Source organism: Plectrocnemia conspersa, unplaced genomic scaffold (assembly GCF_051122295.1).
Source record: "Plectrocnemia conspersa isolate PC_06_02 unplaced genomic scaffold, ASM5112229v1 ptg000001l, whole genome shotgun sequence".
In the NCBI taxonomy this organism is placed as follows: domain Eukaryota; kingdom Metazoa; phylum Arthropoda; class Insecta; order Trichoptera; family Polycentropodidae; genus Plectrocnemia; species Plectrocnemia conspersa.
In genome coordinates, this window is record NW_028277165.1 from 31008423 (window position 1) to 31026062 (window position 17640).

The window sequence follows — 17640 nt, forward strand, 5'->3', positions numbered from 1 at the left end:
ATTATCAAACACTTTAAAAATCAATAATGTGTCATTAAAATAAAAACTGTTCAAAATAATTAATAATTCTCTTTAATGACCCATGTAAAATATAAATAATAATTATAAACCCCTGATTTTTTTTGAAATAAATATTTTATCATTAAGCATTACATTTCTGTTTTTAGTAATATGTAAATAAATTGTTGCAAAGCTACTTGTTTTTATTTCTTAATTAAATTACCAATTTGTTAAAGTGACAAGAAATGGCTAAAATCTATAACCTTAAACAATAAATAGACATTATATATGGATTAATAGATGTCTTTCATTACTAGTATCGCATATAAAAAATACATAAAAGTAGTATAAATGACCTTAGATTAATTTAATAATGAAAATATTTATTTAGAATATATAATATTTATATTATATAATAGTAAATAAGTTATTTATTTTGATATTGTATATAATAAACCAATTAATTGTTGCATAAATATGTATTAGCTCATCTTAATTTACTCTGTTTTTAAAAAATCACCATAAAAAAGGATTAATCACTTTCGATGGTTACACACGCGTTCAACGCGATTGCGATAATCGTTACCGCTTGCTGTATATTTTTTTACTGGGTACTATATATTATCATGACACTGTTTTAGCGCCTATATAGCACACAACGGTTAACGTAACGATTAGAGAGCACTAATGGCGTTGTTATTAACATTTTTTTGTCGTTGAGATGAATCTCCGTCAGTGTAATGCCAGCGAGATAGATGCGGTAGTTAATTTAAAAGATTACAGTCTGACCACATGTAGTATACGTAAACGAAATGGAAAGCGCTCAGAATATTACATGTTAATTGGGTGTGCGATCCTATTTGAGATTTTATTTTCGATTGAGGAAAAATATGATGTTAAAAATGATATATGAGTCCATAAACCTAGACCTATTTTGCAAGATTTTTTTGCATTAATGTTTTATATTTTTAAATTGTATTATATTAAAAGTGCTTTACTGTTATATTTATGTAACATAATAAAATATTATTTTAAAATAAGATTACATGCAAATAAGATATAGAATACCAGTTTAACTTAAAGTTTATTTTATGTATTACCCATAAAAAATATAATTTATTTATAATATATCATTTATTTTAAAATAAATTAATAAAATATATATTAAAAATAAATTTATATAATATACAAAACACGTTTTAAAACAGCTGATCTCATTTTATAAAATTAAGCTCCTAAACATAATTAACTATCTGTGAAATAAATTTATTAAAATATTTTTTACCGTTTATAATAAGATAATATTCTTTAATTGCTCTAAATAAATAGTTGTAATTTTAATAAAAACATTAAATTTGTTTTTGTATGTTTAATTACCAACAAAAGTATTTGGAATGGAACGTTACTGTATCAAAACAAGTTTGAAAATAATTAGGACCATTTAAGATTTAACAGTTGGTTATCGCATATGTTTGAAAAATGAGTAACTTAAATTTAACTGGTTCACATTCCGTACCACAGCAAGTTGTGACATAATGATCCTTATTAACCTTAATTATCCCAGTTCTCATTATGTGTATTGCGTCCTTGAATTCGCACATAACTACCGCGTGAATTGGCAATGTGTCACAAAGATTGTCACGACTGTTTTGTTGTGTGGCAACGAAAAGCCCACCTGTAACAAATGTGGAAAAAAGGCGTGACGAACAGAGTGACTCGTCGCGTTCTCCACATTTACCCGAAAAAAATAAAACAATATGATTGCTTAACAAAGTTTGCGCAATGCTCATCAATTACTACCTACTGAAAAATGCTTTCGTTTTTGTACTCTGAGAGATGTCGTTTATAGAGCAATTTAATATTATTTTTGCCACTGACAATAAAAATCGTTTATAAAATAATCAAACAGAAACATTTTATATTTGTGATAAATAGTATAATTTCAGAGGAGAAAATAATTTGCGGTATAAATTACTATTTAAAATAATAAAAATAACTATTAAGCAAAAAATAGCATATAGCTTTTAAACGAGAAAGCACTATATAATATAAATAATCACAAAAAAATACTAATATTTAAAATAATAAAAATAACTATTAAGCAAAAAATATCAGCAAAATATTTGTATTCCTATTTATAATTAATTATAATATATTTTGATATAAAATACATATTCAAATTATTAATTGCTTATGATTTTTTTCTTTTTTTTGTAAATTCAAAAAAATATTTATTTATTTTATTTTTATAATTTATTATGATATTAAGTTAATATTTTATTTAATAACAGTTAAGTTTTGTGTTCCTTATTTTATATATAATTTTTTAAAATAGAATAAAAAATGTTTTTAACCTATAATATAAATAATAAGAAAGATTTTAATACTATGTTAAAAACTCGTATATTAAATTTGAAGTCTATAACTATATATGTAACAATTTAAATATGTACTTTATGGTAAATTTTAATTTAAAACTATTTTTAATTATTTTTTGAAGCATAAGTATTAAATTGAATCTACTTTCAAAAACAAAAGTAATGATACACTGAATTAAACGTGAAATTTATTGTTTAAATAAAATTATATAAGCAATCGATCAGTCTTAAAATTTTAAATAAGACTATAATAATATACGACTTTTATGAATTTCAATAAATACTAATATATAATACATCATAAATAATCATAAAAATGTCATATAAAATTTTATATTTAAATATTTTTTTATGGGTAAAATTTTAATTAAATCTTAATCTAAAAGTGAGACTTGATTGAAATAAAATTAATGATACATTTGATTTTGTGTTTTTAATTTTTTTAAATCATAAAAGTATTTGTTTATTGTTTTTTTAAATTTATTATGATATTATGTAAACATTTAATTTATTAATAGTACAGTTTTGTGCTCCTGATTTTAAACATGAATTTTTAAAATACAATAAAAAATGTGTTCAACTTATAATATAAGTGATAAAAAAGTTTTTAATGCTAATTTTAGAATTTATATTCTAAATTTAAAGCGTATAACTAAACATGTAATAATTTTAAAATGTACTGTATGGTCAATTTTATCATAAAACTATTTCTAATTCTTTTTTTTAAGTATAAGTATAAAATTAAATCTATATTCAAAAACGAATAAATGTGAAATTTATCGCCTAAATAAAATTATATGATCAATTGATCGGTCTTAAAATTTTAAATAAGACTCAAATAATATATTACTTGGATTTATATGATTTTAAAGAATGCCTTATCTCTGAAAATATTTCAGCTACAACTTTTAAAACTTAGCTATTAATCATTTGTTGCTATATAGGTTTTAGATATCGAAAATTATTCATATCCAGTCACGATAATGTCTTTAGGAATGTGTATTTCGATACAAAATATATTGGCAAAATTCTCAAATCTCATTCTGACCTCCCCTTCACCGCTGCCTCATAAATTTCCTATGATAAAGCTTGATAGCATAAACAAAGTAGCAAAGGTCGACAACATTACAGTCACGTTCTAAATGTGTAGCACGTACTTAAGTTTTTTTTTTTCAATTTTACAGAGGTACTCCCAACAGACCAGTCCGCTTCAGCGTCATGGTGGAGGCCCGGAGTGAGCACTGCAGGTCCAGACAACTCCAACTTCTTCCAATCCACGCATGGGCTGCTGCAAACGCATCCAGGACAAGGCCCGACCAACGGTTACAGCAGTAGTTCTGGTGGAAGACTGAGCGCCGGAGTCAGAGACAATCCTCTGCCGCAGATACCACCCAAGAACGAAAAGTCACCCTTTAGGCATTTAGACTTCTCAAGCAGTGCTACGGCTGAATTGAGAAGAAATCCACTCCTATCGGCGCCAGATGAGTGCGCTAGAGCTTGCAGGGAAGATGAACCTCCGAGAATCTGCTATTATCACTTCACCTTAGAATATTACACAGTATTGGGAGCGTACGTATTTTTTTATATTATGCATATCAATCAAGTGTTTTTTTATATATATATATTTAAATATATTTTTTATGTAGAGCTTGTCAAGTATGCACACCAAACGCCACTAATGTAGTATGGAGTCATTGCCAATGCGTTTTAGCTGACGGCGTAGAAAGAGGAATGTTGACTTCCAATCGTATGTACCCAGGACCTAGTATACAAGTTTGCGAGAACGATAAAGTGGTCATCGATGTTGAAAATCATATGGAAGGTATGGAAGTCACCATCCATTGGCACGGAATATTCCAACGTGGTTCGCAATATTACGATGGTGTTCCATACGTCACGCAGTGTCCAATCCAACAAGGAAATACTTTCAGGTATGTATTTTTTATTTAGTATTATTACTATATCTGCTCGACATTTATTTTTAAACATAACATAAAATTTTTCGAGATACTTTAAAAAAACATACTTTGAATAAAATCAGTTAAAAGTTAGAATATAACGAAGACAATTGTATAAAGAGGTAAATAACGGATTGGACTCTAATTTTAAATTACTATTAACTTTTGTTAAAAATTGTTCATTGCAACAATAAGTGCAATAATAAAATGAGTACTGGCTGATTTTGGATTGCAAGACAAGATACAATAGAAACAATGATTCCAATATTTTTTTTAAATAAAAAGAACAGTCATAAAACAAATCTTTACACAAAATATTTTATATAAAGAAATAAAACCTCCGTTCGAAAAAATCCGAGAGAATTGTATAGATTTTCGAACTTATAAATGTGCTTTAAATTTTTTTTTTTTTTGATATACTTAGCTATTAAAGCTAACTGTTTATATATTATACAAAATATAAAAATACTTTGATATTATAAATTATTTCTTAATGTACAAAGGTATTTCTTTATTCCGTTAAGAAAACCCGATACATTTTCATTTTTGCGGAATGTTCTAAAAATATTATTATACAAATTCACACCATCGTAAAATATTCCCCTGGCCGTACCCGTTTTCTTATATATAACTATCCTTAAATTGCTTTAATTTTTAGTATTAAATCTATGCACATTTCTTATTAAAATACTTTGGTAACATATTATTTTCTAACTTATATATAAATATTAATACATTCATCTTCGATATTTCTTGAACATTCAACCACTTCAACACTGAACATTCAATCATACTTTTTTAACTAGTAAATCTATTTTATTTAAAACTACTTACATTGCTCTATTTTTTAATATAATTTTAATACATGTATATATTATAAATTTTTTTTACCCTCTTAAATTTTTTCAAGTGCAGTTTTTTTTAATAAATGTGTTATATACTCTATAAATTTTTATTTCTACTTTTCGACGTATTTCTTGTTTTTTGAGATTTTTTTATTTTTTAATAGCCGCTATATTGAAACAAGATTAACTAGCAAATTTAGCCGAGATATTTACAAGATCTATTTTTAGTCGATAAAGCTACGTCAGTTATTGAGTCTATAGTTGTATGTAAGCCAAATAAATTGTTTATTTAATAATTATTATAAATTTATCGTTTTTATTTACCTGTTATGAAACTGTGATATAAAACCTTAAGCAATTTTATGATATATTGTATATTTATAGATATCAATGGACCGGAAATGCTGGTACCCACTTCTGGCACGCTCACACTGGTCTCCAGAAATTGGACGGTTTATGCGGAAGTATCGTCGTAAGACAGCCTCCGTCCAAAGACCCCAACTCTAAACTATACGACTTCGATCTCACCACCCACGTGATGATTATCAGCGATTGGCTCCACGAAGACGCTGCTGAAAGATACCCAGGACGTTTGGCTGTCAACACCGGACAAGAGCCAGAGAACGTACTCATCAACGGCAAGGGTCAATTCAGGGACCCGAACACCGGATTCATGACCAACACTCCCTTGGAGATATTCACCATTACGCCCGGAAGGAGGTATAGGTTCAGAATGATCAACGCCTTCTCTTCCGTGTGTCCAGCGCAAGTGACATTCGAGGGTCACGGGTTGACTGTCATAGCCACAGACGGAGAGCCTGTCAGACCAGCACAAGTCAACACAATCATATCTTTCTCGGGTCAGTACGCTCAAAGCTTTTAACTTTCTCGTCCATTAAGTATCGATGCTTCTTAAATCACTTTTAAGTAGTGAAACTTGCAATGATCGAAAATAATGGACCGGGTGACACCCACCTATAGTGAAATGGCATTTACATACATACTATCAAGTCAGTTAAGTTTCAACGAATTGCCAATGAATAGTTTTCATTTTAGAATAGCTCATTAATATATCTACAGAATATAGCAATCATGAAAATGTTTTAAGCTGCAAACTTTCTCGCTCATTTATTATTACTTCCAAGTATAGAATCAAATTTTGGAAAAAAACACAATGGTATGTCCATTCGCAGTGCACAAAATGTAAATGTATGACTTCATCTGCTTCACACGCTCATTTTTAGGCAACGGGAACTCCTTTGGGCACGTACTAAGCAGCATTGTATGCATGCATCGAGCATTTCGCCAGTACATATCCGTCTTTGAATTGCAAATGCAAGTGCAGGACCCGAATGCAGATTCGGCTAGGTGCGCTAGCACGAACTAGAGTCTTTTGTACACAGCACGATCGCTTCGCAAGGGCATTATTAACTTTTACCAAGACAGATTTTATGGCATGCCGGTAGGCTTGTGGCACTTGTAATCGATTTTTCATTCAAATGTATCAGAACGCGTGAATCATTGGTGTTGGGAAACTGGCCATTTCCTTGCCCAGATTACCAAACGTGTCTTTTGTTGTTACGAAACAGTTCGATCAAGACATGAATCATGTGCTTATATTTGATAAGCAATATATACTGAACACTGACACGACGACTAACATAATTTCTCTCATTATTCAATATATACACCGATGAAAATTTCACAAATACATTAACATAAATAATAATATTTATATACTGCATTAAAAGCTTTTTAATTAAACTGTATAACATTTTTTGCCACAATTGGCTAATATTTAAAATTACACACTGACTTAATTTGTATAACATATTTTTACTTATTTTATATTTTTTTAATTCCTTTTGCTTTCAAAAATTACTAAAAAATTAATTTATATAATTTAATGTTAATAGTACATTGTGCCTATTTATCTCTATATTATAAATGTGTTTTTTTAAGTAGCAAAAAATTGTTATCAAGCTTAATCTATAATATATAATTAAATAAGTCGGTGGCTAAAAGACCTGGGTCGAATCCAATATCCACTTATTTTATAAAATTAACAGTTCAACTACATAAGTAAAAATTATTTCTGTACTAATATTAATGCTATTTGTAAACTATTTTTTTTAAAGTTAATAATTGCAATGTTGAGTATAAAACTTTATTAGCCATTATTGTATTTAAAAATCATATAATTTTTATTTATTACATATTTGAGGCAAAAAATTGTTTCAAGGTTCTAGCGAATTTATTCAAATGCTAAATTTAGCTACAAAAAATATTAGCGACTGCAGTAATAAATCATATGCCATAAAATAAACTAAATAAAGCTTTATATAATATTTTATTTTAAAAATATTTGAGCACAAAAGATTAGATATGGAGTAAACTATTTAATATTACACATATAGTAAAGCAGCATTTTTATAGTGATTATCAAACTATTTTAATTTCAAACATAATTATAAAATTCTAAAAACTCAGCTTTAATTCAGCTTAAAATCATATCAATTTATATATTGTATTATTAAAATTGAGTAATTATTAATTTTTGGTAAAAAACTGTACTCAAATATAATCCCGAAATAAAATTGATATACTACAAAATAAAAGCTTCAAAAGAATATTAATGACTACAATGAAAATTTAGGTGAATTTTAATTATATTAAAAAAACTTCTTCTTTTAACTTTGAAAATAGTAAGAAATAGCATATATGATACTAAACATTTAACATAATGTATAATTATTTATTATTATACTTATACAGCATTTTTAGTGACTATTATACTATTTTTTATAAATCATAATTATTAAGGGCTTAAAATTATAGTCATATTATTTTATATATTGTATAAACTGCATGATTATATATTTGTTTTGAATTTTATCAAATTTTAATGCCAGAAAATTTAATGCTATGTCAAAAAATAAAACCTATATAAGAATATTAACGCCTACAATGAAAAACCATATGCCACAAAAAAAATATAATTTATAAATTTATTGTTTAAGTTGAGTAAATATCAACTTTATTAAAAAAATATCTGCTTTTTCCCTTAAAAAAGTATATTATATATTAATCATTCCAAAGAATTCATAATAATTTTAATGTTAAGTATTTAGTAGTACACTCTTAATGCAGTATTTTTTATTGTGGTCAAGAAACTATTTTTTGATAAATCATAATATTTCAGTTCCTATAATTAAGCTTTATTTAAGCTCAAAATCATACCATGTTATATATTATATAAATTGAGTGATTATAGATTTGTTATGAATTTTTTTTATCAAGTTTTAATGCCAGAAAATTAATTGCTATGTCACAAAAAAAACAAATATATCTAAATGCATGATACATTTACAAATACTATTTTTTAATATAAAATAAAATTGTAATCAAGTTAAGTTTTAGCAAATTAATTTGTCAGAAATATTACATTTTCAAGCAAAAATATAACTACAGAAATAAATATATTAAACTACAAAAACAAAAATATATTTAACTATAATGAAAAAAAATATTTTTTACGTCAATTTTTGAGATGATTTTCAGAAAGTTCAACTTATTTCTTAAAGCCTAAGTAAAAATATTACAAAAAATCAGTATATGTGATTTTTATAATTTATATTACTAGAGATTTAACTAAAAAGTTTTCTATATAAATTAACTCCAAAATATATCTAGCATTTTTTGCAGTGAAAAATACACATACAAATTATTTTATAGCAATTTTATAACGATTAGTTAATTTAAGGCATGAAATAAAAATCCCTACATAAATAAATGCTACGCCAATTTTAATTTAATTTGCTCGTATTCTACAAAATCTTAAATACCTTTTGGCATTTTTGAGATAAATTTGAAATACACGAATGCATTATCTTTAAAATAATATACATATGGTAAATACAATATATTAGATACCATTTTCCTCTAAAAAAATCTATCTATCATACTTATTCATATTTTTTTAATTTCCCTATACATTGGAAACACGTTTACTTAATTTTTCACATATTTATGATTTAACTACTTAATCCGACCAAGTGTAGCGAACGCGTGGGCTTTGAGCAAGTTTCCTGGTCATGTCGTGACTTAAAACCATATAAAAACCTTTGAAGGTGAACCCATGAAACTGTAACAATTCTACGTAACCGCGCTTTGCACATAATTCATTAAACATTCGCTTGCAAAAGTGATATAATCGATGGAAACCATTGACTTTCTACATGCTTGGCTTGATGTCAAAAATTCGCCACTTTCCGCTTAATGAACCGCGACCCATTTTTTCTTTGAATGCACTTCCTGTAATTGTATTTTTTATATTGAAAATCAACAGGTGAAAGATACGACTTTGTCATTGAAGCCAATCAAAATCCTGGAGCTTATTGGATCCAACTCAGAGGTTTGGGAGAGTGCGGAAATAAGAGGACGCAACAGTTGGGAGTGCTCAGATACGCCAGAGGACCTTATCAGCCTACCTCGCAAACACCCACTTATGATAATGGTCTGCCTCAAGGAGTGGTAAGATAAATCTGTAACTTATTAGCAAAATTACATCCTGAAATACACTGTACAACTTTGAAACAAAAACAATAATTCACTTATGTGATGTATGCATGACATTAACAATGGTTTCATACACGAAATGAAAGTGGTGGCTCACGGTAGGAGCTGTGGAAATGCAGCGCCTTGAGCCGCCATTGCAATATAAATACATTATAGTATAGGGAATAAATTGTATATTGATTGTATAAAATTTATAAAATAGTTGTAAATATTAATTACTTTATATATGTATACCAAGTGGTAAGTGTATAATGGAGAATCAGTAGAAGTAGAATGGTAGTTTGAATGTATTATATTAAAAAAAAATAGGTGATGAATCCTTTGGACGCGAGATGTAACGTGCAAAGAGATGACGCTATCTGCGTCAGTCAGCTCAAGAACTCACAGCCGATCGACCCAGCTATCCTCCAAGAAAGACCAGACGTCAAGATCTTCTTGCCTTTCAGGTTCTTTGTATATAGACCCGAAATGCTCTTCCAGCCTAACACGTATAACAGATTCTTAGGTACTATATCATGACTCATACAAACTGATCATATCTATCGTAAGTTCATGTAAATTTATATGCACAATTTTTTAGTCGCTCCACAAGGAGATCACGTTATCAGTTTAATTGACGAAATTTCATATCTATCTGCACCTGCTCCACTTTTATCACAATATGACGATATCAATCCTGAGCAATTCTGCAACGGAGATAACCGACCGGCAGACTGCGGACCGAATTGCATGTGCACGCACAAAGTCGACATACCTTTGAACGCTATCGTTGAAATTGTACTAGTAGATGAAGGTACTTATATTACTTAAACATTGTTATATAATATTATGGTGTTTTCACGTAAAATGGCATTTATCTTTGTTCAGCTGCTATGTATATATGAATACAAGAAAGCGTAAAATTAATACTAGCTAAACATTATATGAAAAAAAATGTAAAACTTAACGATATATTATTATAGTTATTCATATGCCTGCTTTAAAGGTTTTGAACAGATATGAAAGTCAAGAATGACATTGCTGAAAAATAATAGTAAAATATTACTGTAGCACTTGTTTCATCTTTCGACACAAAAACCAAATAAATAAAATGAGAGAAACACACCGTATATACAAAAAAAAAACATTGCTATTTATAAGCAATCTAATGTGTAATGAACACGTACTAAATACAGCATTCATATAAAATTTCTCACCTGCTAACAGTAAAAGAGCATCAAATTATATTTATTCCTTCTAAATCTTTAAGCAATTTGCAAAGTAATTATACAGAAATAATGAAAGTATTAGCAATTTAAGATCAAATCAAATCCAGCTTTAAATTAACTATTTAAATATTCGAGCATATGTCAATCTAAATTGAGTAAGAAACTCTCAGAATAATTAAAAATATGACAACAGAAAGAAATTTAAATAAATTCCTTATTTCTTGAAAAATAAGAAACATTTGATAATAATACGAATGTATGATATTTTCAATGGCATTTCAGTGAAATCGTATCTGAATTCACTGCTAGATAAATATGTTTACTAGCGAAAATATATTTTAACTGATAGGTTAATTAAACTCAAACTTAAACGAATTAACCAAACCCAATTTAACCTAATGCACGTTAAATTAGCAATGTAACATAAAAAAAATCTTTAAGTTATATTTTTTTTGAACAGCAAGTTTACTTTCATATACATTTTAGATCAGCATCAGCAAAAGAAAATCGCTAAAAGTGAACATCATATTCTACAATAAAACTATCATCCATAAACAAAACAATGTTATGTAAAAATTAGCTATATTAAGCAAAATAAATAATAACAGAATTTTGACTAAAAATAATATTCATCGACCCAAATTAGCTCATAAAAATTATACACATAATTAAAATATATATTTATAGATAAATGTACGCTCTGTATGGGCAATATACAATAAGAATTCGCTAAAAGTTAACGTCATATTCGACAAAAATGATCCGCATCATATGACACAGCTCTGACAAAATGTCAATTTGTGTTAAAACACCTTAATATTGTATATGTATATATGAAATACTATGTTGCATGTTATCATTTATGTTGCTTTTCAGTTCAAATTGCAAACTTGTCACATCCATTCCATCTGCACGGATATGCCTTCAACGTAGTCGGTATCGGTCGATCCCCCGATACGAACGTTAAGAAAATTAACTTGAAACACGCTCTAGATTTGGACAGGAGAGGACTGCTCCACCGTCACTTGAAACAAGGAGATCACCCACCAGCAAAGGACACTATCGCAGTTCCCAACAACGGATACGTTATCCTTCGTTTCAGAGCAGACAATCCCGGATTCTGGCTGCTCCACTGTCACTTCCTGTTCCATATTGTCATCGGAATGGGTCTCGTTCTCCAAGTGGGAACTCACGGAGACTTACCTCCAGTTCCACCCGGTTTCCCAACGTGCGGAGACCACTTACCGCCTATACCCATTAACTAATTTTACAGATAGATTCAAAGATTATAAATTTAATTTCGATATTCTCACCATGTCATTATCAAATTATTACCAACTATTGTAATATGGGGGATAGTGTTTCGCCTTGATCCAATTATCAGAAACATTAATTTAATATTGAATTAAAATGTAATGCCTTACAAATCTGCCCCTCTTTTAAGGTAAAACACCTTCCTCTATGCATTAAATTCTCCAATTGCAAATTTACAATAGATAAATGTAAATAGTCTCATTATTATCTATTTAAATTATTGTCGTTAGATTAATTAATAACTCTTCCATCTGCCATTAAATAGCAATATGAGAATATCTAAAAGTCTTGCCTGACAACATTATTTTTGATCATTTTTTATGGCGTCTTTACACTGAAGGACGTCAGAAAAGAATACTCACTTTTTATTTATTTCATAGGCAATGTGTTGCCAAAAACTGAAATTATTTAATTGTCATCCATTAGTCATAACCACAATGTCCCATTAACATCATACTATTGTACGTTCGTACTTTAAGTCAATTGTAAATATTTTGTCTCCGTAAGGTTTTGGTGACGATCCAAATGTAGGCGAGTAGATGTATATATTTTTTAACCTAATTCTATTGAGTGTCTTCAAAATCTACACTCGTTAAAAAAGCGTTTCACATCTACGATTAATTAATTAAAGCAAGACACGTCTTCAACGTGTCGATGTAAATATGCGTTGATAATGAAATTTCCCCCTCATTTCAATTTTGTATCATAAAAACACCATCGTACCATTTTATCCATTCTCAAGATGTACCTAGTCATCTGATACATCGAAAGAATCATGACCATATTGTGTAATGTACGCTGTTGTAAATCTAAATGTAATTATAAAAATTACTGTTTTAGAAAATAAAAAAATGTAATTAATAACAGTATTTTATATTTATTTATCTGTGGTAAAGTATTTAGTATTAATTTGCACCAATTTGACACAACATGTTAAATATGTATGTACATAATGAAGTATTGATGCACAATATAACATATTATACATAAAACATACAACGTAGACAAAAAAGCTGTAAGTCACACTTTATGTAAATAAAACTAATATAATTTTATAATTGCAGTATAATTATAATTTATATAGAATGATTTATTTAAATAAATGATTTCAGGTGTTAAATCCATTAGATGCTATTTGCGACACTAAACGAGACGATGGAGTTTGTGTGAGTAATTTAAAGTACGCTTTAAAGGTAGATGAAGAAATTCTTCAAAGCAGACCGGACGTCAAAATCTTTCTTCCGTTCAGATTTTTGTTCTATAAACCAGAAGAATTATTCGTACCAAACACTTACAATAGATACTTAGGTAAAATAAAATTTACAGTGACTCTAAAAGTTCCAGTGTATTTATAAATTATATTTTTCAGTTGCAATTGGTGGCGATCACGTTTTAAGTTTAATCGATGAAATTTCATTTTCATCTCCGCCATCACCTCCACTATCTCAATTAGAAGACATACCACCAGATCAGTTTTGCAATGGAGACAACAGACCGGAAAACTGTGGTGCTAATTGTATGTGTACTCACACTATCGACATTCCACTCAATGCTATAGTAGAAGTCGTTTTAGTAGATGAAGGTTAGTATTGCTCTAGACTAATTTAAATATAATATAACTAGATATGATCTAATGATATCAATTAAAAATTACAGTACAACAACCAAATTTATCACATCCTTTCCATTTGCACGGACAAGCCTTCCATGTGATCGGAATGGGAAGATCACCAGATCGGAATATCAAGAAGATCAATCTTAAACATGCTTTAGATTTAGATAGAAGAGGATTGTTGCATCGTCAATATAACTTCCCACCTAAGAAAGATACTATAGCCGTACCAAATAACGGCTATGTCGTATTCAGATTTAGAGCCGATAACCCAGGTGATGTGAAATTCCATATTTTAATCATAACATAATCAAATAAATTGATCTTGATAGTTTTATTCGTCTTTTCCACAGGTTTTTGGTTCATGCATTGTCACTTTTTGTTCCACATCGTAATCGGAATGAGTACAATTCTACACGTTGGTACACAAGCAGATCTACCGCCTGTTCCTGAAAACTTCCCCAAATGTGGTAACTTCATACCACCTATCGAATATCACTAAGTCTTTTAAACGTGTATTTTAATATAATTACTTGCAACAGTAGCCAAATTACGTTACTTCTATAAAAATACCAAATAATATCAACGGGGATGTTGCTGTGCAATATTAAAAACTTTGACTAAGCGTCACGATGTGTTGATTATTTAATATAAAGTATATAGTTTTCATGTACATATATAAATATTATAAAATGAAAAAAAAAAGCTAATTAAATTATTCGTTTTACAAATATTTAGATTAATCGTGTTTAAGTTACGATGTACCTTGACGGTGTTCCTTATATAAATTTGTTATTGTTGATCTGTTAATAATCTTAATATTAATGATGTAATCTCAGTCAAAGCTAAATCGTTTTGTGATGTTCAATGCGAAAAAATTATTCAGTGTAATGGCAAAATCATTATGTGTATATATGATGTTACGATTGAGCCATAACGAATCATGTCAAGTCCTTAATTTAAGAGAAGAGCAATATATCGATACACCTGCTTTAACTGTATTATGAATGAATGGTCCAAAATGAAATGTATAAATGCCATTGAATAAAAAGAATTTTAATACCTATACAGTTTTTTTATTATATAACGAATCATATATGAAGAAAATCTAGCCCAGATGTAATAATTTTTGAATTGGTTTCGATCGGAAATATTTTAGGTTCTAAGGTTCAGAAAGTTTAAGTAAGGTTAAAAAGAAAAAGTGAAATTTTCTATAAAATTCATTTTTTGCCATATATTTGCATAATTTATATATTTTAATTCTATAATATTTGGTATTAAATACATGTCTCTAATAATAAGTTTTACTTATAAAGATAGTATACTAGGGTTCGAATTTTCCTCATTTTCTATGGTCAAAATGTATTACAAGTGGTCATATGTTAATGCTGACCTGAAATCGTAATTATATGTAATCTAAAAATCTTTCAGATAAGTGCTGCTAAATACAACTAAGAATCTACAAGCATATGTGTCAACTGAAAAACATTTTTTTTATTATTTATCTAATTTCGCATAAGTAGGAAATAAGTCATTTTGCGGTTACAATTTACTACATTAAAATTATGCAGATGAACTGTTGATTTTAAAAGTGGGGCAAGTCCATTTTTTTTATAAAAGTTATAGCTATTTCTCATTAAATATTATTTAAAAAAAATTGTTTTTAATCAATTCACAATCATATATATAAATAACAGTGTAAATTTTTTACTCGTAATTTATTTTAATCAATGATATTAATTGTTTTTTGATTTTGAAAGTGGGACAAGTCCACTCAAAATAAAACAATTTTAATAAAAATTTAAAAGCGTGCTATGCTAGTTAGTTTTCATAGTTTTAATATTTTATTGAACTGTTAACAGATATAGAGCGATAATATTTAGTGATCATTTTACCATCAACTTTGTATAAAGGATTAATTTTGGGATTTTTAGGTAATCGGGGAATATTTCCTTTTTCAAACATTCATTAAATAATTTTACTAAAATATGAGCAAGAAAACTGTTATTTTATTTGCTTTAACTGTGATGTCATCAGTACCAAGCGTTAGTTATTTATTTGTATATATTATGGCTTTTCCTAATTTAATTTAGTAAAAATATAAAGATCTATTAACTTAAGCCATATTTATGATAATATTTATATCATCAATGTTAATTTGTATTTGCTCTAATAGCAGTATTCCAATTCAGATAAAATTACCAAATTTTTTTATCGGTAATTAAATCTCCATTAATATTTAACCGTTTATCCGTTTATAATATAGTATAATTTGCACTTACCCAATTTTTCGCCATCCATTTCCTGCTTACAACTGCAACGGACACATTTATTTTCACCATTACACTTTTAAGCACACTATATCACCATTTATATTTATTTTTATTATTTGCACTTTTTCATTTATTTCACTATTTTTTATACGTATAAAAACACTCGTCAATATGAAGAGGAATTTCACAAATTCTGCACATGTATGCTATATCTTTCCTCATTCCATGTGCAGAACAAACACGACACTTTTTTCTCACATATCACTCCCCACTTTTTATTTTTATTGGCTGATGATTTTTCACCTTATCCGAAAGCCTTTCTAGTGGATCGATAACACGGCAAGATGTGTTATAAACTGGTGAAATGTCTTCAGAATCGATAGATTCAATGAGTTCTGTATCTATCATTTAGCCTTACACATAAGAAAATCTCCGAATTTAATTTTTCTGTTACGATTCAAATTTTACTAGACACGGACCGAATTAAACAATGCGCACTGAAATAAATGAAAAAAAAATGATTTATTCCATTGTTTTTCAAAAAAAACAATTTTCAAATATTTAATATTGTCTATTATACATTATGGTTTAATTATAGTTTATGGCCGGTCGTTCTTTTTTTTGGTGTCGATCATCTGGCTATTGTGTTAAACCCCTTAATCCGCAATGCAGAGAGTGGCAACACTTGGCGGGCGTGCATTGCGATCATGGGTTAGCGGATCCAACGGCGCCCACCATTCCAGACAGACGTGTGACAGGAGATCAAGCCAACCTGACAAAAGACGAGACGACTATTACTACTCCATATACATATACAATTAAAAACTCTGTAACAATATATCATTCTGAAATTTCTTTTCTTATTTGTTTACCAAATTTGGATAAGCGTTTTACCTTTTCAGTTATGTTTTATCTGCAGGGGCCTTAATTTTATATTTTTGAGATTTTGGTAGAACCCTAATTTTCCAGATTATTCCACAAAGTTCTGTTTTCCATAAAAATAAATATTTTACTGCTATAAAAATTGTCAGCATAAACACGGTGCCACTTGCCAGATATGGGTTTAGTACATTCATCACAGTGTTTGCTAAGCTTACTGCATTTCCTGTGTATAATTTGAAATTACAAATATAACCGGTATCTAATTAGCAAACCATTCTATGACAAATATTTATATTTTTGATTAAGTTATTTAGATACTCATAAAACCATAGAACGTTGCCTATATTTGTATTATCTGAATTTGTTGTTATTATATCCTCTTTTACTTGTGATGATTATTTTTATTTTATTTATAAAATTAATAAAGTCTTCATTGACATTTTTTAATAATTTGAAATCGAAAGATTTTATTATATTTTTTGGTTATCTATAATTAATTTTAAATATTTCTAGCGAACACAAACAGTTTAAAAGGGTCATTGTCTCAAAACTTGCGTTAATTTACTGTGACCAAAATGATCATCTAGCAACA

General features: G+C 28.3%; 1 protein-coding gene across 2 annotated transcripts in view; it reads left to right on the top strand.

Annotated features, from left to right (window-relative positions):
• Positions 1 to 14959, top strand: part of stw (laccase) — a 53945-nt gene extending 38986 nt beyond the window's left edge. The window contains exons 2-9 of one of the 2 annotated variants that reach the window (XM_088198363.1): positions 3563 to 3947; positions 4025 to 4309; positions 5566 to 6041; positions 9530 to 9714; positions 13394 to 13589; positions 13651 to 13863; positions 13938 to 14168; positions 14247 to 14959. In XM_088198363.1, coding sequence (XP_088054489.1) covers positions 3563 to 3947; positions 4025 to 4309; positions 5566 to 6041; positions 9530 to 9714; positions 13394 to 13589; positions 13651 to 13863; positions 13938 to 14168; positions 14247 to 14395 — 2120 coding nt within the window. In that variant the 3' untranslated portion in view covers positions 14396 to 14959. Of the gene's footprint in view, positions 1 to 3562; positions 3948 to 4024; positions 4310 to 5565; positions 6042 to 9529; positions 9715 to 10068; positions 10265 to 10339; positions 10553 to 11843; positions 13143 to 13393; positions 13590 to 13650; positions 13864 to 13937; positions 14169 to 14246 lie in introns of those variants that run through there. The other variant, XM_088198357.1, reaches the window with a different exon arrangement.
• Positions 14960 to 17640: the final 2681 nt, after the last annotated feature.